Source organism: Antechinus flavipes, chromosome 3 (genome assembly GCF_016432865.1).
Source record: "Antechinus flavipes isolate AdamAnt ecotype Samford, QLD, Australia chromosome 3, AdamAnt_v2, whole genome shotgun sequence".
NCBI classification, from domain to species: Eukaryota; Metazoa; Chordata; class Mammalia; order Dasyuromorphia; family Dasyuridae; genus Antechinus; species Antechinus flavipes.
Window position 1 is genome coordinate 616,703,706 of NC_067400.1, and position 20,427 is coordinate 616,724,132.

General features: G+C 49.8%; 2 protein-coding genes and 1 long non-coding RNA gene across 5 annotated transcripts; 2 read left to right on the forward strand and 1 right to left on the reverse strand.

Annotated features, from left to right (window-relative positions):
• Positions 1-11,435, forward strand: QPCTL (glutaminyl-peptide cyclotransferase like). The gene is made up of 7 exons (XM_051989367.1): positions 1-321; positions 8,648-8,797; positions 9,224-9,505; positions 9,679-9,831; positions 10,744-10,843; positions 10,927-11,043; positions 11,133-11,435. The coding sequence occupies exons 1-7, from the start codon at positions 16-18 to the stop codon at positions 11,279-11,281; spliced, it is 1,257 nt and encodes a 418-aa protein (XP_051845327.1). The 5' UTR covers positions 1-15; the 3' UTR covers positions 11,282-11,435.
• A 103-nt stretch (positions 11,436-11,538) lies between these two features.
• Positions 11,539-14,455, reverse strand: LOC127556303 (uncharacterized). 2 transcript variants are annotated; one of them, XR_007952395.1, is made up of 3 exons: positions 14,009-14,455; positions 13,703-13,957; positions 11,539-13,651 (listed from the first exon to the last, which is right to left on the reverse strand). It is a non-coding gene; the product is annotated as an uncharacterized LOC127556303 (long non-coding RNA). The 2 variants fall into 2 exon arrangements; XR_007952394.1 differs by lacking the exon at positions 14,009-14,455 and having other exon boundaries at positions 11,539-13,549; positions 13,601-13,651; positions 13,703-14,002.
• Positions 14,456-15,431: 976 nt separating this feature from the next.
• SNRPD2 (small nuclear ribonucleoprotein D2 polypeptide) lies at positions 15,432-20,389 on the forward strand. Of its 2 annotated transcripts, none has more exons than XM_051989368.1 (3): positions 15,432-15,551; positions 19,709-19,888; positions 20,097-20,389. In XM_051989368.1, coding segments are annotated over exons 1-3 (357 nt in total). In that variant the 5' UTR covers positions 15,432-15,549; the 3' UTR covers positions 20,272-20,389. The 2 variants fall into 2 exon arrangements, with proteins under 2 accessions (XP_051845328.1, XP_051845329.1); XM_051989369.1 differs by lacking the exon at positions 15,432-15,551 and adding an exon at positions 16,049-16,067.
• Positions 20,390-20,427: the final 38 nt, after the last annotated feature.

Sequence of the window (20,427 nt, forward strand, 5' to 3'; positions counted from 1 at the left end):
CGCAGGTCCGGGGCCATGCGGAAAGGCAGCGGCGGGGTCCCCGCGGGCGGCGGGGGGCTAGCCCGGCGGCGGAGCGGGGAACGCCGTGCGCCCAACCCCTTCCAGGCCCGGCCCTCGCTCCGACGCCGGCTGCTCCGGCCGCCGCTGCCGCTGCTGCTGGTGGCACTGGCCGTGGGCACCGGGCTCTACGTGGCTTGGGCGCCGGGGGGAGGGGCAGGAGAAGGGTCCGGGGCAGGAGGAAAAGGAGGAGCAGCAGAAAGAGCAGCAGCGGACCGGAGGAGGAGCAACGGCGGCGGCGGCGGCGGCGGTCCCGAGCTGCAGGTGAGACAGCCCTGCCCAGGGGAGAGCCAGGGACGGTCCCCGCTACCGACTCGTGGAAATGACCCTAGGGATCTCCCGCTGACCTTCAGGAGACTAATACACCCCCCTTCACCGGCCCGTGGGAGACCGGCACCCCCCGGGGAGACTGACACCCCCACACTCTCTCAGGAAATTAATAGCCTCCTCCACCGACCCCGGTGAGAGTGACTTCTGTTCACTGGCAGGAGGCCGACTTCCCCCTCCTCCCTTCCCGTGGGTGACATCCCCCACTGACCCTCGGGAGACTCCCCTCCACCGACCCCTCACTGACCCAAGAGTGACATCCCCCCCGACCCCCGAGTCTTAGGAGCCTGAGTCCAGCTGCACTTCTTTCCACCTCCGCAAAGTCCCCAGACCCCGGTTTTAGCCTATTTGACAGCCTGCGAAATTATGAGGGACACGGTCTCTTCCCTTCCCGGGCCCCTGTAGGACTGGTGGACCGGATTATTTCAAAGCTGCTGGCGGCCTGTGGCTGCTTCCTGCCAGCGCAGAGCCATCCCCTCTGGGGATGCGATTCTGCCCCACCGGGTGGTTTTCCGATCCTCTGGCTCCACCCCTCTCGTGGGCACAGCTGTCCTGGTGGTTTCGGGAGGAAAGCCCAACGCCCAATTTCCTTTCCAGACTCTTGAGGGGGCAGGAGTGTGACCACCTGCTGGTGGTTTTGGAGTCAGGGGCTGTGATCTTCAGCAAGCTCCTCCACCTCCGTGAACGGGTGTTTCCCTGTTGATAAGAGTTTTGGACGACTTTGAAAGTCACTTTTTGCTCTAAATTCTTGTGATCTCATTAGGCAAAAGCTCCAGCTTAGCCCCAGGTCTGAAGCCAGACTCGGGGTTCTTAGCCTCCCGGGAATGCCTCCCCCTCCCCCAGACCTCCCTTTACTTCTTTCCAAATTTCAGACTCATATCCCAGACCTCCCACTGTTTTTCTCTAGAATTATAGACAGGGAATCATTTTAAGGGAAGCCCCTGAGCCTTTTCTTCAACTCATCCTTATCTGGAATTGGCTCAGGGCTCATCTGGATTCTGATTGCTCTCCCTTGAATGCTCTCCAGTGTGTCAGGGGCCTTCCTAACATGTGCTGCCCACATCTGAACACAGAACCCCAGATGTGTTCTTATCAGGGCAGAACACTAACCGCAGAACTCCCACCTCCTTGGTTCCCTAAGTTAGGTCTCCCTGAACGTAGATGGCGAGCGCGGCCGATAGGTTGTTGTATTCTTATTGAGCTTGCAGGCTCCTGAAACTCACAGGTTTTCTTCAGCTGAACCTCCATCTAACCTCCCTCTCCCCACACTGTACTTATGAGCTAATGCCTTGAACCCAAGTGTCAGACTTCATGTTTACCAAATTTCATCCATCCTACTCAATATACAGCCTCCTATAACAGTGGTTCTCAAACTTTTGTCTTCAGTGTCTTTATACTATTAAAAATTATTGAGGATCTGTCCAAAGAGCGTTTGTTTATGTGGCTATTTATAGCTATTTATCATATTAGAAATAAAAACTAATTTTGAATGTGTAGGCGCTCTGAAAGGGTATCAGACACCCTCAGCATTCTCTGGACCACATTTGGAGAACCACAGATTATAAAATAATTAGTGTGAATTCAATGCCTTTATTCAAGTAACTGATAAAAAAACAGTTGCAGATCTTTTAAGTTGATGTGCAATCAGTCTGCAAGCATTTTGTAATCACTTACTATATGCCAAGCACTGAGGATAGAAAGAAAGAAACCGTCTCTACTCACCGTGTGGGGGAGGCAAATTGACAGTGTCCCAAAATTCTTAATGCAGGTTTACGCTTTAGTGGCTTAAAATAGAAATTTATGGCATAAAGTTAATAATTACGTGTCTACATACAAAGTATAAATGTATATATGTACTCTATATATAAATATAAAGGTATGACAAAGTTAATATGTATCTACATACAAAGTATAAATATATGTAGTATATAAAATATACAGATAGGCATAAGATTAATAAATAAGCATATACATATAAAGTACATAGATGCTTTATATACAATGTAGTTGTATTTACAGTGAATTTATATTCTAGGAAGAAGAGACAGGGATATATATATATATATAGCATATTCACATATGTTTACATATAATATACATATAAGTATATATACCCTATAAATCCATGGTAGCTTAGGAGGGAGGATAGGAACAATTATAAGGTTTAGGAAAGGCTTCTCACAGAAGATGGTGCCCAAGATGGATCTTAAAGAAAGAAGTAGAGAGGAGTGGATGCTGGCCATGGAAAATGGCCAACACAGAGGCAAAGAGATGGGGAGATTCTGTGTTAAATGAGAAGCTCAGTTTGGCTCACAGAGGAGAGGGAGGGATGTCCAGTGAGGCTGGGGCTAGAGGTAATCAGAAGCCAGTGCAGTTGGCTGAGGAGAGGAGCCACGCAGTCAACTTTGTGGTTAAGGAAAATTACTTGTGTAGAATAGACAAGTAGGGAGAGCCTGGAGTCAGAAAGACCAGTGAGGGGGAACTTGATCTCGGTGAAGTGGTGAGGGCGCCAACTAAAGCTGTGTGACTGAAGAGAAGGGGCTAAGAGCTGAGAGACGGTGGAAAGGGCAAGATTTGGCACCTGACTGAATGTATAGGATAATGTTGAGTGAGGGACTCGGGATAACATCATTGCTACAAATGGGTAGATGACAGTATATTTTCCAAGTAGTGTGGAAGATGGGAAAGTTCTAAGTTCAGTTTTAGACACATGGAGTTTGAGATATCTCCCAGCCATCCATTGTCTCCATGTTTTCTTGCTCCTTCCTGGTGTCAGAATTGAAATGTAGACCAGACAGGATCAGTCTAACTTAGGAATCGCCGGAGCTGCATAAAGCAGGTCAGAAGCAGGAGTGCCAGGAAACAAAAGTAGGGGTTTAATGAATTTCTCTCAGCGTGGGGAATCATTCTTGCTTGTCATCTGGGGACAGCTTGCTCCTGTTGGATGAAGGCATGGCTTATACACATAAATCAGAAGTGGGGAGGGAAAGGGAAGGGAGATTATGGCACAATCATTTTCCAGGGCCTGGGTGGTTTCCCACAACTGGCCCACAAGGGCAGGACAGTGGGGTGTTCTTGAGCCCTGTGGAAACAGTTCTTAAGTAATTGTTCAGAATTGAGTAGTTGCTACTTGGTGAGGGCACAAGATATGACTTGAATAGGGTCTTGCAGTCTTTGATTTGTTTCACTTAATATACACAGGAGACTGTTGTCGAAAATTGATTGACCAGCGGGCAATGGATGGCAAAGTGGATAGAGCACCGGCTCTGGAATCAGGAGGATATGAATTCAAATGGGGCCTCAGACACTTAACAATTCCTAGCTGTGTGACCCTGGACAAATCATTTCACCCCAATAGCTTTGTCAAAAAAAAAAAAAGGATTGATCATTTCAAGCTATTTTGGGGAACTGATGCCTAAGTCAGCATCTGCTGGGAAAATTTTTTTCAGTAGCTCTGAAAAAAATAATTAGTAAATTATACATATTATAATATGTAATATTATATAATATGTATAGTGTGTACATATAATATGTAATATGTATAATATTAATTAAAAAACCTTAATTTCCTTTATACTGGTTACTTGCAAATTTTTACCCAAGTCTTCCTGAAGCACTTTCATAGAACTGACTCTCCCTGCTACTGTGTGTTCTCTTCACCTTCTAAGCTAAATTCTCTGAAAAACTAGTCCACCCTGGGCACTTCCACTGTCCATCTCTCCTCTTACTCTCTGTTAACTCCTCCATAATCGTGATCAGCCTCCTCATTCACCTACAGCATCTCTCTCCAAACTTCCCAACGATCTCTTCCTTGCCATATCTAATGGTCTCTCCTCGGTCCTCATTCTTCTTGACTTCCCTGAGGGTGCTGGTCCCGCTTACCACTTCTTGAGAAATCTTCCCTCTCAGTTTTCTCTTCCTTTCGCTCTGACTCCTCCTTCTCAGGCTCCTGTGCTGGATTTTCATCCACTGAATGTTGGTATACCCCAAGCCTTTTCTCGCCAGACTCTCGCTTGCTGATCTCAGGGTAGAGGAATGATCAATCTGTGGCTCCCGGATGTATCACCCTAGTCTCTCAACTGGCCCCTGGTCCTACATCACCAGCACTCTGAGCTGGATGGCCCAAACTCAGCTTATCTGAATTAATTCATTACTTTTCCCTAAAACCCGTGTCCTTCTGATTTTCCCTGCTATTGTCAAGGTCGCCACCATTCTTCTGTTGACCCAAATTTGCAAACTTGGCGTCAGTCTCAGCTTCTAATTCTCACTCGTACCATTAATGTGTTTAATGTCCATATCTTGCCTGCCTCCACGATATCTCTCCCATATGTCCCCTTCTTTGCACTCACAACAGGCGACAACTTGGTCCACCTCTCACCCATTCTATTGCAATAGAATTCCCACTGGTCTCCCTGCCTCCTCTCTAACCCACTCTCCATTCTGTTGCTAAAGGAAGTTTCCCAAATTGTGGCTCTGACCACATCATCCCTGCCTCATACCATAACTTCTAGTGGTTCCCTATTATCTTTAGGACTGAAGATAACCTCCTGTGGCATTTAAAGCCCTTTGCCCTTGGCTCAGACCTACTATTCCAGCTTTCTTTCACATTGCTCCGTTCTATGGCTCCTGAGATCCTGTGTTCTGTCCCTCCTTCTTGCCCCCAAAATTCCTTCCTCATCTTTACCTCACAGAATCCCTGGGTCATTCTTGATGCCCCCAGCTGCTGGTGCCCTCTCCTCTAAGGGCACTCTGTACCTATTGCCTCCCTTTTTGGGTGTCATCATCTCTAAGCTGCCAAACAGCTGGTGACTGTTCAGATCATTCAGCCTCAAAGGACCCCAGATTTGTTCCTTAGTCCCGCTTCTTTCCTTACTGGTCTCGCGATATCCCTTAATTCTTTGCTTGTTCCTTCCCAAAGCAGTAACTAGATGGTATCTCAAGCTCTTTCCCACCCTGTCAATTACATAATTAATCAAACAATAATTGACAGTTGTTTCTCTCTCCCTTCTACTTCCTCCTCCTATTAAACTGAAGGAAGAGAAAGAAGGAAACAAGGGAGAAAGAAAAGAACAGAGCAAGAGCAAAAGCAAAACCATAGCAACAGAGCCAAATGAAGCTAATTCTCTCATTGACGCTTCTGAAAAACATATGTTTCATTTTGCTTTTGAATCCATCTCTTCTCTGTCAGGACGTGGATAGCTCCTTCCTTGTAGCAATTGTTTTCCTGCATCACTTTGCATCCGTTCATACAGGTCTCTCAGGTTTCTCTGAAATTGTCCATTTTGCCATTTTTTATGGCACACTAATTGCATTACACTCACATGGTATAATTGATTTTGCTAATCCCCAATAAGTGGACGCCCCCTTAATTTCCAGTTTTTTCCTACTACAAAAGGAGCTGCTACAGAGCATTTTGTACATATGGATCCTTTCCCTCTTTAATATTTTTGGGTGATAGGCCTAGTAGTGGTAAAGTTGGGTTAAGCCGTATGCAGTTTAGTCATCCTTTTGGGGGCAGAATCCCAAATTCTAGCTCTGATGCTCTCAAGTTCTAAGGTTCTGACATTCACAAAATCTCAGATCTGTGATTCATGGACTTTTATCATTCTAAAATTCTGTTATTCTTTTTTGGGGGAAATTATTTGTATTATGAAACTAACAGACACAAGCATTTTCAGATACCAAGAGCAAAAAAAAAAAAAAGGATTGTACGTGAAATATAAGTCTATTATATGTAGCTCAGCATATGGGTATGGGTATGTGAACAAATTCAACACCTTACTCCAGAGCTGTCCTACCTGTCTCTTTGGTTGTTGTCCTTAGTTCTCAAAGGGGACTAAAATGAGAGCGTTATGTTAGAGTTGAGTTACAGTGTGTCCAACTGTTGTCGATCAGACCAGTACGATCTTGAGATGCTCTGCCACAGGCTAACACAAAGAGTCCCTGGGAACATTGGGGTGACTTCTCTAACAACGCATCTCGAGTTTCTTCTGAGCTCATTCAGTTCCGCTTTGCTCATAGAGCATGGCACCTTCTCCGATGAGGGCACTCCATGCTGGGTGGTCCAGGGGCTGGTGTCTCCTATGTCATACAAGCGATTCTAAGTTCTTAAGAGAGACCTTGAGCGTGTCCTTGTATCACTTTTTTCTGCCCACTTTGTGAGCGCTTTATCTAGCTCATTCTCATTCTGAATTGCCTTCTGTTCTCTGTCCATTAAAAAAATTTTTTTTTCATTAGTAAGGAACTTTTTTATTGGTAGGGTTCTATGCCCATAGACTCTACCCAGAGCTCCTCATGCATATATAATCTCTAGTTTCTTTCTTTTTTTTAATTTTAATATCTTTTTATTGATAGAACGCATGCTAGGGTAATTTTTTACAGCATTATCCCTTGCATTCATTTCTGTTCCGATTTTTCCCCTCCCTCCCTCCACCCCTTCCCCCAGATGGCAAGCAGTCCTATACATGTTGAATAGGTTACAGCATATCCTGGATACAACATATGTGTGCAGAACCGAACAGTTTTCTTGTTGCACAGGGAGAATTGAATTCAGAAGGTAGAAATAATCCGGGAAGAAAAACAAAAATGCAAGCAGTTTATATTCATTTCCCAGTGTTCTTTCTCTGGGTGTAGCTGCTTCTGTCCATCTTTGATCAATTAAGGCTCTCTTTATCGAAGAGATCCCCTTCCATCAGAATACATCCTCAAACAGTATCGTTGTTGAGGTATATAATCATCTCCTGGTCCTGCTCATTTCACTCAGCATCACTTCATGTAAGTCTCGCCAGTCCTCTCTGTATTCATCCTGCTGGTCATTCCTTACAGAACAATAATATTCCATAACACTCATATACCACAATTTACCCAGCCATTCTCCAATTGATGGACATCCTTTCATTTTCCAGCTTCTAGCCACTACAAACAGGAATGCCACAAACATTTTGGCACATACAGGTCCCTTTCCTTTCTTTACTATCTCTTTGGGGTATAAGCCCAGTAGAAACACTGCTGGATCAAAGGGTATGCACAGTTTGATAACTTTTTGAGCATAGCTCCAAATTGCTCTCCAGAATGGCTGTATGTGTTCACAATTCCACCAACAATGTATCAGTGTCCCTGTTTTTCCACATCCCCTCCAACATTCCGCATTATATTTCCCTGTCATTCTAGCCAATCTGACAGGTGTGTAGTGGTATCTCAGAGTTGTTTTAATTTGCATTTCTCTGATTAATAATGATTTGGAGCATATTTTCATATGTCTATAAATAGTTTCAATTTCTTCGTCTGAGAATTGTCTGTTCATATCCTTTGACTATTTATCAATTGGAGAATGGAAAAATTTTTTTTACTAATGATCTTTTGGGATTTTTTTTCTTTTTGGCAAGTGTATTAATACTGACCTCCCGTTCTCCTACCTCCCACCCCAAAATGTGCTTCTTTGCAGCCAAATATAATAAGCTAATCAACATATTTACTGTGTACCAGGCTCTTTATACAAAGAAAGACAAAAACAGGGTCAGAAGAGACCACAATTCTGTACAGACAAGACCCAGAAATGTCTCCTATGGAAAGAGGGACTTGAATTGAGTCTTGAAGGAAGCTTGAAGGGATAGGGAGTTGGCAAGAGCAGTCCAGATATGGGGAAAGGCCAGTGGAAAGGGCAGGTCAGGAAAAGAAGTCCACACGCCTGGAATGATGGGATCCAAAGTCATGGCCAGTCATTGATGGAGTTGACGTGAGTTCTTAAGTCCTTCCCTGGGGTTCTCCTTTACAGTGTTGTGGTCATTGTTTAAGCCTTGGCTGGCTCTGAGTCTGGCTCTGGAACTGTATACCCGTTCCTGAAGTTTCTCTTCCTTGTCTTTCTCATAACCCCGTAATATTCCTTTACATCCTCGGCCCTTTGGCTGTCTCCTGATTCTCGCCACCTAATTCTCCGTTCTTTGCTACAATCAGAGGGCTGCTTTTCTTGTGAGTGTCTGTGCTATGGATCCTTTCTCTCCATCTTCATTTCCCGTAAAGAAATGCCCTAGTAATCTGTGGTTCTTCATGTCCCAACATTTCCTGATTCAAGCTCCCTTGGACTCCCAAGGTTCTGGGTCCAACATTCTTCACCTCCTAATGTTCCGAGGGTCTGTGATGCTTCGGACTATGGGGCTCCTTTGGTCAGTGCGAGCGGAGGACGGCCTCGAGGAGGCAGAGCAGAGGGCAGGGATGGGGCGGGGGCCGAGGGGCAGGCTCCCAGGTCTGGTTGTTCTCTTCCCAGGCCCAGTCCCGGCCAGCCCGAAGCCTGTCTGAAGTCCACCTTAGGGCCCTGTTAGAACAAGTGGACCCCCAACGGCTCTGGGCCAAGTACCTTCAGCCCCTCCTGGTTGAAAGGACACCAGGAAGTCCTGGGAATTTGAAGGTCCGACAGGTAAGAAAAGGGAGGGCCTGGGGGGAGGAGAAGGGCCGGAAATCTGAAATGCCCTAGCTCCTTCCCAGACCCACAGACAGGCAGTGGGCATCCTGGACTTCCGAGTTCACCCTCCTCTCCTGATCTATTGGAGAAGCCGAGTGTCCTTAACACGCCTCCCCTCCCCCCATGCCCCCTACCTGCGCATGTATACAGGTGGTTTTCTTTTCTAGATTTCTAGACAGGACCCAGACAGCTGACCTATTAGTGCCCGCCCCCCCCCCCCAACTCATAGCCAGGCATCTGGCCCACTAGATCCCCATCCCAGAGTCATCATAGTCAGAACCCAGACTTCTGGCCCAGTAGGCCACCCTTTCCCCTTCCCCTGATCCATCATAGCCAGGGCCAGCCTTCCTGGCCCTCCAAGCCCCCGTCCTGTACCCACAGTTCCTGGAGGATGAGCTCCGGGCTCTAGGTGCTGGCTGGCACGTGGAGGTGGACGCCTTCTCAGCCCCGACACCACTAGGGCCTGTGGCCTTCGCCAATGTGATTGCCACACTGTCCCCAGAAGCCCCCCGCCGCTTGACCCTGGCTTGCCACTTGGACTCCAAGCTCTTCCCCTCAGGTGCACCCCCGTTCCTGGGTGCCACAGACTCTGCTGTGCCCTGTGCTCTGCTTCTTGAGCTTGCTCGTGCCCTTGACCGGCAGCTTGGCCATTCCAAGAACAAGGTAATGAGGATGAGGGATCCGCCTGGGGGGGGGGGGGAAGAGTGAGGACTATCCCTCTAGAGTTTTCCAGAACAGAATGTTCACTGCTAAAGCTTGCTTTGGGGGGAGTGGGAAGGAAGGGGTGACCTCTGCCTCCTTCCTGTTCCTGATGGCTCTTCACCCTCTCTTCCCAGGGTGCTCCTGTGACCCTTCAGCTCCTTTTCCTCGATGGGGAGGAGGCCTTGAAGGAATGGGGGCCAGAGGACTCTCTGTATGGGGCCCGCCACTTGGCCCAACGCATGGAGCAGACCCCCCATGGCCCTGGCACCTCAGAGATTCAGGCGATTGTGAGTGCCCAGCGTGTGCATGGGAGACCCCCCTCCCGATCCCTCCTCCCGGCCTCGGGCCGCCTGGCAGACTTCCATCTTCCCTCCTTGGTTCTGCCCCGTCCTCTAGGGCTCGCCCGCCGGCCCCCAACTTCATCACCCAAGTGCTTCTCTTCCTTTGGGTTCCTGGCCAGGAGAAATACGGGGACACTTCAAGTTGGGGATGGTGGGTTCGAATCGGGGGTTAGGAATGCCTGAATTGTTTGGGGGGCAGGTTTTCTGGGTAGGGGTAGGAGGAAGCACTTATTGATCACCTACTATGTGCCAGGCACTCTGCAGAATGCTTTGCAAAGAGGAGCTCATTTGCTCTGCACACTCACCCCAGGAGGGGGTGCTCTCACTGTCCCCGTTTTATAGTTGAGGAAACTGAGACAAGCTGAGGGCAATGCCTTACCCAGGGTCACCCAGCTACTGCGTGTCTGAAGCTAGGTTTGACCTCAGCTGTTCCTGACTCCTAGCTCAGCACTCTATCCAGCTGTACTGGGGATCAGGGCTCGTTGAGTGATAAGATGCTCCGTGAGAAGCCAGAGACGGGACATTGGCTGTGGGGAGAGGGGGCTGCCCCGCCAAGCCTTGGGTGGGCCCGGGCTCCCCCCGCAGGCGGCGTTCCGGCGTCACAAAGGAGGCTGGCCTGAGCTGACCTGGCAGGAGAGGGGTCAGCCGGAGCAGGTGCCCCCCGGTCCTGGGTGCCAGCTTTCCTGCTAGCTCCCTACGCGGCCCGGAGCCCCGCCAGCTCTGTTCTGCACAGCCACGTGGGCCCAGGCACAGGGCACGACCCGCGCTTTCCCCATTCAGACGTGGTGGACGGCCAAGGCCCTTCCTGACCAGTCTGCCCATCGGCAGGGGCTGATGCTTCTCTCTGTCTCTGCCCAGGAATTGTTTGTCCTCCTGGACCTGCTGGGAGCCCCCGACCCCATCATTAAGAGTCACTTCCCCAACACAGCCCCCTGGTTCAAGCGGCTAAGCTCGATAGGTAATGGGGGGCATGGGAGGAGGGAAGCAGTCCGGCTCGGAGGAGGGCCTCTCTCTGACCCCTCGTCCTCCCTGCCGCTGCAGAGAAGCGGCTCCACCGGCTGGGACTTCTGGCATCCCACCCGCGGGAGGTGACGTATTTCCAGCAAGGCCCTCCCTACGGAGCCGTGGACGACGACCACGTCCCGTTCCTGCGAAGAGGTGGGTACGAGAGCTCCCGTCGGGCGGGCGCGGGGGCGGCTCCTCCCGGGCCGGGCCGTCTCACGGCCCCCACGTCTTTGCCTCCGCAGGCGTTCCCGTTCTGCACCTCATCCCTACCCCCTTCCCCGCCGTCTGGCACACACCCGCTGACACTGAAGCCAATCTGCATCCGCCCACAGTGCACAACCTCATCCGCATCCTCGCCATCTTCGTGACTGAGTACTTGGGTCTCCTCTAGCCCTTGGACAACCCCAGAACCAGGCCAGTTCTGGGCTCCCGCCCTCGCGGGGCCCCAGAGCACACGGACTGTCCCTTCCAGACAGTGGGGGGCAGGAACAGCCGGACTGTGACTCTCAGGGACTGATTACTCAAACGTGCTACTGTGAGAAAAACCTTCCTTTTTGTATTCTGGCTTCATTCGTTCGGTCTTAGGGGCCTGCCCTCGGCGAGCCGCCATTTATTGAGCACCTACTGGGTACCTGGCTCTGGGCTAGAGACTGGGGATACAAGGATGGGAAAAGAAAGCCCCTCACCTTCGTTGCAGGATACACACTTGTAAACAGATAAGTAAATCCCAGGTCATTTGCAGCCCTCAGAGAAGGAAAAGCAATCGTTCACAAGGCAGATGGAGTTACAGCTCTCAGGGTACCCCACTTAGAGGCATGAAGCCCCGAGTTCAAATCCTGACTCACACACTTTCTCTTGGTGTGACTCTGGGAGTCATTGGACTTGTCTGGGTCTCAGTTTCCTCATCTGTAAAGTGGGGATAATAACACTCTCACGTTCCACCCCCACCTCGTGGTTGTGGGGATCTTAGGAGGTGACCTTGGTACAAATGTGGAGTGCTGTGTAAGCGCAGCAGGCTGATTGTTCCCGTTAGCCAGTCTGCGTGTGCCCGGGGCTCAGAACTGGCACTCGGGATCTAGATCGTCTGGATGCTCAGCCAGCTGTGATCTTTGATCCCCATCACGCCCATCTGACATCTGGGAAAAGCCTGGCTCGGGGGATTTGACTATGAACAGTATCCGCGTCCTCACTCACAGAACTGTCTGAGAGTTTCTCTCAGGAGCCTCTAAGGGAATCAGCCAGTTCCCGTTCCCAGGGGTCTCCTGCCCTGCTTGGGGCACAGCTGGGCATCCCTGGCAGCCATCAAGCCTGGCTGAGCCCATTTCCCTAAGGTGAAGCCCAGCATCCCCTCCAGATCAGGATTCACTGTGGGCAGGGGAGGAGAGGGCAGTCTTTACCTGGCACCTGGGAGCCTCAGGGCCACCCTCTAAGGAGTCCACTAGCGAAAATCTTACAAACAAGGACATGAGGATCCGTCATCACCCAGCCAGCCCCAGCGATCACTGCTCTAGGTCAGGCCCCAGGGGATCTCAGAGCCAGAGCAGCCTCCTCGCCGGCTTCCTCCCCCCTCCTGTCCATCCCAGGCCCAGGCTGTCCCAGCTCAAGAAGCTTCTGTGGCTCCCTGTTCCCTCCAGGACCCCGGACAGACACCTCAGCTCAGCCTTCACTGCCCACAAGCTGTCCAACCTGCCCCACCAGGCTTTTATCCCCATATTCCCTCTTCATGTCTTTTTCTTTTCCAGTCTGGCCTATTTGCCCTTTGCTGACATGGCTCTGGGAGTCAAGTACTATTATGCTTCCCATTTCACAGAAGAGGAGACTGAGGTTCAATAAGTATCTGCTGTAGGATTCAGGCCATTAGTGCTTCCTTCCTTCCTCCGCAAATGACCCAGAATTCACTTAACTGTTGGCATCTGTGTCGGCGCTGTGCGGGTGGGCCTTGGCTTCCCTTTGTATCTTTGCCTCCCCAGCACTGAGGGCCCCAGTTGTTGGATCGACTTGGAAGGGTCTGAGGCAGGATCTGAGCCTCCCCTGCCTCTGCCTGGCAGCTGAGACACGAGACGGGCAGGCCTTCGGCACGGGTGCAGGAGGACATACACACAGACACGGGTGGTGTTAGGACTATTTTATGATTTTTCTCCTTTTCACGCTGGCAATCTGAGTCCAGCAGGGACTCTCCTTAGTGACACGTCCTGTCCAGGGACATCGCCCTCTCCCGGTGCCGAGGTCCCAGGGCCAAGGCCATCTGCCAGCCTGCCTCTGTCCCTCTGCCCTAGGGGATGTGCCCTCAAACACCCTCGGGGAGTGCCGGCCCGCCAGCAATGGGTAGGAGCTCCCGAATTCTAGAGTAAACTACAAATGCCTCAGCCTGGCGTCAAAAGCCCTTCCATTTCCCTTTCCAAGACTGTCCTCCTCTTAGAGTCCTATGCTCTGGGCAGAGCCAGGCCTCCCCCTCCCCTCCTCCCTCTGCCCCCCAACCTGAGGCCCCTCATTAGGAGGCGTGCAGGTTCTGTCTCCAAATGACTGCGTCCCTCTTCTCATCCACTTGTTATATACATGTTGTAACCTCTCCTAGGGGCGTGTAACTCCTCGGGGCCAGGGGCTGTACGGGTGTACTCCCCAGTGCACGTGGTAGGTGCTTAATAAATGTTGGACTAACCTGAATTCCAGCCAGTGCACCTGGTAGGTGCTTAATAAATGTTGGACTAACCTGAATTCCAGCCAGTGCACCTGGTAGGTGCTTAATAAATATTGGACTAACCTGAATTCCAGCCAGTGCACTTGGTAGGTGCTTAATAAATGTCGGACTAACCTGAATTCCAGCCAGTGCACCTGGTAGGTGCTTAATAAATGTCGGACTAACCTGAATTCCAGCCAGTGCACCTGGTAGGTGCTTAATAAATGTCGGACTAACCTGAATTCCAGCCAGTGCACCTGGTAGGTGCTTAATAAATGTCGGACTAACCTGAATTCCAGCCAGTGCACCTGGTAGGTGCTTAATAAATGTCGGACTAACCTGAATTCCAGCCAGTGCACCTGGTAGGTGCTTAATAAATGTCGGACTAACCTGAATTCCAGCCAGTGCACCTGGTAGGTGCTTAATAAATGTTGAACTAACTTGAATTCCAGCCACAGTGGCCTCTATTCCCCATATAGGACAACCCATGTCCTGCCTGAAATGCCTTCCCTCCTCACAGAAGCCTTCCTCTAGCCTTTGGAAATCACTTGGCACTGACTGCGTGGTGTAGGCCCCAGTAACAAAGCATTTATACAGCACCTAGTGTATGCTAGGCATTGTTCAAAGCACTTCACATTACCTCATTTGATCCTTACAGCCATCCTGGGAGGCAGATGCTATTATTACACTCATTTTACAGATGAGGAACCAGAGTTACATGTCTCATCCAGAGTCACACAGGTACTGAGAGTCTGGCTCCACACTGGAAGAGCAGGTCCCCCTAACTCCAAGCCCAGAGTTTGAACCCTACCTCACCAACTGGTTGGATTAAATATTAATTAAAATTAAATAATATTAAATATTAAAAATTTGCAGGATTGTCTGACTCAGGTGGCAGTATGTTGCCCCTAGTGTTTCCCCATCACTGCCAACTGCTGCCAAGTGTTTCCCCAAATTACAGATTCAGGTAAGCGCCTCAGCTGTGGAGTGTCCCTGGCAAGCTGCCCACTGGACCCCCTTCCGCTGGCACACGGATGAGACTTTCTGCGGGGTGCCGCAGAACGGACCTGGGGCAACAATCACATGCAGGCCCCAGTCTAGTTTGGTATTGGGCTTGACCCAAGCAAAGGCTTCTGCCTCCCAAGATCCGACCAAACTCAGCTTGGGTTTTGAGAGTCTCTCAGCTACTCTCTAGCTTCATCTCAAGCTAAAGCTGGGGGCGGGTTCAGGGAGACTAAGCCATGGAGGCCACGAGCTGCGAGACCCCAACAAGCCTCCAACTGCAAATTGGAGATAAGCGCCCCTGTTGTAACAATTGAATGAGGCTGGCGGGGTTTGCCCCAAAGGGTCATCCAATCCACCCCCAAATCGGGGTCTCCAGTCTATCCCGAGGCCGCCACTGGGCCCCTCTCGCCTCCTGAGCACTGGAAGCTCCCGGAGGGCAGGGGCGCCGCGCTTTCCTATCCGCCGTGCTTGCTTCACGGTTTCTCATTCCTATTAAAGTGCTCTGCAAACTTTATAATGCTACAGAAATGCCAGGTGGTGTCGCTGCCTACAAATGAGTAAACTGAGGCCCCGAGAGGGCCCAAAGTGTCACGGGAGAGAGAAGGCGGGGAGCCCTCCCAAAGCTGGAGCTGAACCGAGTCCACGGGGCTCTCTGGGTTACGCCCCTTGAGGAAGAGACCAGTGGTTCCCGGTCGCTATGACAACACGTAGGCGCCGACCTTTTCGCGCATGCTTCTTCCCAGACTCAGTGCGCACGCGCAGGTCACTCTATCAGTATCTTCCGCTTCTGCGTGCTTTCCAGCACTACCGCTTTTCAACCCGGAACCGGAAGATCCCCTCTCTCGCTCATCTCGCCGAGCTTCTTTAAACCGGAACCGGAAACGAATACAGGCGGCAGCAAAAGCGGAGCCGGAGCACTGAGGCAGCCGCCGCGTGAGGAAGGCCGGAGTGCAAAGGACCGAGGGGCCACCGCCACCATGTAAGCGGCATTCCTCCCTTCGCCCATCCGGGGAGGGGGCGTGGCCAGAGCCAAGAGGGAGCGGAGTCGGGGCCGAGGGAGGATGAGTCAAAGCCACCTCTCGGGGGAATCGCCTGGGTGACGTTGGTGATCAGTACGTGGGGCGGCGCGTGCAGCCTGTGTGGAGGAAGCGGGAGTAGAACACAGCGGGGTGCCTTCCTAGCTCCGGCGACCCTTGGAGAAGGGGGCTCGCGCGCGCGCGTAGCACATGGAGTATAGGGCGGCGCGTGCAGCCAATGGGAGGAGGGGGCGGGCTTGTAAGGCGGCAGGGCGGCCAGTAGGAAGAGGGGTTGAGCCAGTAGAAAGGCTCCGGCGGCCGATGGGTGGAGGGAACGGACCGGTAGAGCCGCTCGAGAGACCAATGGGAAGAAGAGGGCGGGCTAAGGATGGAGGATTCTGTTTCTTAGTGCCATTGTCAGTCACCTCCTGGTCCCTTGGATCCTGCCTACTCCACCGCTCACTGCTGCCGTGAATTTAGTGAGCATTGATTTAGTGCCTATTGTATGCCAGTAGTATGGGGGCAGCCATGTAGCACAGGAGGTAGAGCTCCGAGTCTAGAGTCAGGAAGCTCACATCTGGCCTCATTCACTAGCTGGGTGACCCTGGGCAAGTCCTTTCACCGTGTGCCTCAGTTTCCCCGTCTGTAAAATGAACTAGAGAAAGAAATGGCCAACCCCTCCAGATGAGCTCACAGTCGGTCACATTCAAAAAGGACTGAACCCTCCCCATGGTCCCTCCCCACCCGGGAGCTCACTTGAGGCTCTTTGGCCTGGACCAGGTGAACTCCCAAGGCCTCCGAACACCGTGTTTTTGAGATGTTAAAGGATAGGCATCGTGTAGTTATGCAAGTGGCGAGAGTTTACACTGCTGAGTGCTGGAGTTAGGAAAAGGAGACGTTTCCTGCCCTCGAGGAGTTTATATATTACTATAGAGGGTAAGCAACAGAGACATATGTAGGTAAGTTCCAGATCTGGACAGAAATTCCCCGATCTTTTCCTTTGTTCGTATGTACAGGACAGTGGGATGGAGTAAATCTGAATTCCTTAAACTTTCCCACTCCCAATCCCTTTTCAACGGAAAAATTTTTACATGACCCCTGATATATAGTTCAAACATTTGCAGATAATAAATCATAATTTCACAACTCCCACATTCACTTAAATGACTGCAGGGTCAAGAATTACAGTTCAAAAATCTGGGGACTAGATGACCAAGGCTCTTTTCTGCTTTCAATATGTGCTCCTTTGAATTTTGAAAGGAGTTAAGAGATCCCAAAAGTTAAAGGTAAAGATAGAGCGTTCTGCTGTATTTAGAGAGGTTTCTTTTTTTTTTTTTTAATAGCTTTTTATTTACAAGTTATATGCATGGGTAATTTTACAGCATTGACAACTGCCAAACTTTTTGTTCCAATTTTTCCCTTCCTTCCCCCCATCCCCTCCCCTAGATGGCAGGATGACCAATACATGTTAAATATATTAGAATATAAATTAAATACAAAATAAGTATACATGTCCAAACAGTTATTTTGCTGTACAAAAAGAATCAGACTCCAAAATATTGTACAATTAGCCTGTGAAGGAAATCAAAGTTGCAAATGGACAAAAATATAGGGATTGGGAATTTGATATAGTGGTTCGTAGTCATCTCCCAGAGTTCTTTCCCTGGGTGTAGCTGGTTCAGTTCATTACTGCTCCATTAGAACTGATTTGGTTCATCTCATTGTTGAAGAGGGCCACGTCCATCAGAATTGATCATTATATAATATTGTTGTTGAAGTATATAATGATCTCCTGGTCCTGCTCGTTTCACTCAGCATCAATTCCTGTCAGTCTCTCCAGGCCTTTCTGAAATCATCCTGTTGGTCGTTTCTTACTGAACAATATTCCCTAATATTCGTATACCACAATTTGTTGAGCCATTCTCCACTTGATGGGCATCCACTCAGTTTCCAGTTTCTTGCCACTCCAAACCACAAACATTCTTGCACATACAGGTCCCTTTCCCTTCTTTAAGATCTTTAGAGAGATTTCTTAGCCATATTGGGAGCCAGTCTCAGGAAGGCATCTAGATCCAGATTTTAGGAGAAAATGGGACTATAAAGAGGTTAATGGTGGTAAATGATCAGGTCACAGGGAAGATAGGTCTTGACTGGATGAGAGCTCATAGTTGATGAATGGGTAAAGGGCACTCAATAAAGGTGTCACTTGGGGACACTTGGTAGAAAGATTTGGGAAGATATAGGTGAATTAAATAAGGAACTCCTTGGATAGATTATGCTTTAGGAGACTTGCCATGTGGCGAGTGTTGTTAGAGAAATAAAAGAGAATTGAGAATTAAGTAGCCCAAGAAAGTGAAATGGAAAAAGTCAGGAAACATCTCCATGTGGCAGGAGTCCCAATCTTGAAAGAGAGATCAGAGATCACCTAGGCCAAATTCAGCTTGAATTGTAACCTCCTATGACAAGTGGCTATTGAACCTCTATGATTATTGACCCTCCAGAAACCAAGAACTAGCTATTTCTGTAAAGTTTCACTTGTGTCAGTCCAACATCTGCCTCCCTGTTGACTGCTCTGGAGCTAAATACCTGAGTCTCAGTCTTTCATTTACGTGAAGACAATTATCCTTCCCTAATGAAATCTTTTCTTCCCTAACTTAAACATCCCTTTGTCCAGTTCCTTCTGAGTAGCCTGAGAAAATGCCTGTTTTTCCAGTCACTGCCAACTACTGTGTGAGCCTGAGAAATATTTATCCACATACCTCGCGTATATGGTCTAACCAGATGGGTGTGTCCATTTCCTAGTCCTCACTCTGCCTCTGTCTTCTATGTGAAAGTAACTGACCATCTCCAAAGGCAGTTCAGAACAGGGTGGGGATCTCTATTTGGCATCAGGACTCCTGGCTTAACTTAGATCCTTACTCTGTCACACCTTTGTGGCTTTGGCCAAGTTCCTTGCTTTCCCACAATCCTATGGTTTATCCTATTTCCAGGACACAAAAGCTGCTTTGAGAAGAGAAACTTCCCCTTTACTCCCTCCTCCTCTTCCACTCAGATATTTATAAATTTTAGGGGATATCAGTTGAGTAAAAAAGCATTTCTTAGGGGGAGAAAAGAACAAGCATTTATTTAAGTGCCTACTAAGTGCACTGTGCCTATGGCTTTGCAGATATTATCTCATTTACTTATTGTGGGGAAAGCACAAAAATTACAAACAGAGCCAAAACAATCACTGCCCTCGTTAGGCTGTTATTCTAATAGAGGAAGCCAACATGCCTAGGGATGGAAGCTCTGGCCCGGGAAGTCACTGAGAGGAGTGTGGAGCCATGGAAAAGTGGCTTAGTAACAATATGAAGATGGATTTAATTATTATGGGGAGTGGGATGAAGGCAACATAGCAGATAGTAATGTGGCCAGGGCAGAATTAGATAAACCATGTAAACAACACAACTCCCTGGTAAGGAAGTTCCAAAAGTAAGTGGAAAATCTAGCTCTAATTTGTTCTAGGTCTGGAGGTCTGGAAGGGTACTGTTGTTAGGGGGAAGTTCTTTTTTTATTTGTACGAAGTAGTGAGTTTCTTGTCACTGGAAGCATTCACACAGAGGCTAGCTGCTCCTTTCTCCAGTGCTGTTGTATAAGGGATTCATGTTTGGGAAGTATTTGGATTCTGGTCCTTTTCCCCAAATATCTTCCAGTCTAGGGATTTTTTGTGGCTGACACCCATTGAACCAGTCATAGTTATGAGTGGATCCCAGTGAGGTCCTGGGTAGGGAGGTCTGCTTACCAAGTAGAAAGCGATCCGAGAGGCTGGGGGAGATATTGGTCCGCTCTCCATACCTGGCCCACACTGGACCATATGGGTCAGCTCTAGAACAAATGAGGAAAGAAAAGTGGTCAGGTGGCAGCGGGCTTTATGTAGGGTGAGATGAGGTTCCGAGGACACAAAGTTGGATTTTCTGGAGGAGCTTGAGCTTGACAGACGCCCTAGGAGCAAGCCCTGGGAAGCCAAACCCCCCTTTGCCAGGTAGGGGCTGTCCGTGGGCCTGGGCTGGTGCTCGGGGAGCCAGCACTGCCTGTGGCACAGGGGAGACGCCCCATGTCTTTGTCCATGCCCTGCCCCCAGGAGTCTCCTAAACAAGCCCAAGAGTGAGATGACCCCCGAGGAGCTGCAGAAGCGGGAAGAGGAGGAGTTCAACACCGGTCCCCTGTCGGTGCTCACACAGTCGGTGAAGAACAACACCCAGGTTCTCATCAACTGCCGCAACAACAAGAAGCTGCTGGGCCGCGTGAAGGCCTTTGACAGGTGGGTGATGGCTCTCGCTGCCTTCCACTCTGAGGCTGGGAGCCCGCTGGGCACCCCCAGAAGGACAGTTCTGGGGTCTGGCCCTGCAGGCAGGGAGGAGGGACCAACTCCACAGCTCAGGCCTTCCTCTTCCTTCTGGGGTTCCCTTTGAGGAGTCAGGGGAGGCTCAGCTGGTTTTTCCACTCATCCCTTGCCCCTCCTGGCCCAGGCACTGCAACATGGTTTTAGAGAACGTGAAGGAGATGTGGACAGAGGTACCCAAAAGCGGCAAAGGCAAGAAAAAGTCAAAACCAGTGAACAAAGATCGTTACATTTCCAAGATGTTCCTGAGGGGGGATTCGGTCATCGTGGTGCTCAGGAACCCCCTCATCGCTGGCAAGTAGTGAAGCCAGAGCCTCTCCTTTCCACCCAACAATCTGCTCCAACCCTCAGCTCAGCCCAGTAAAACTGAGGGGGTCTCTTATGTTTTACCTCTTGTGAATAAAAACTTGTTGTTTTTTCTTCCCCGGTCTGGTTCTTGTGGTCCCAGTTGGGCTGAA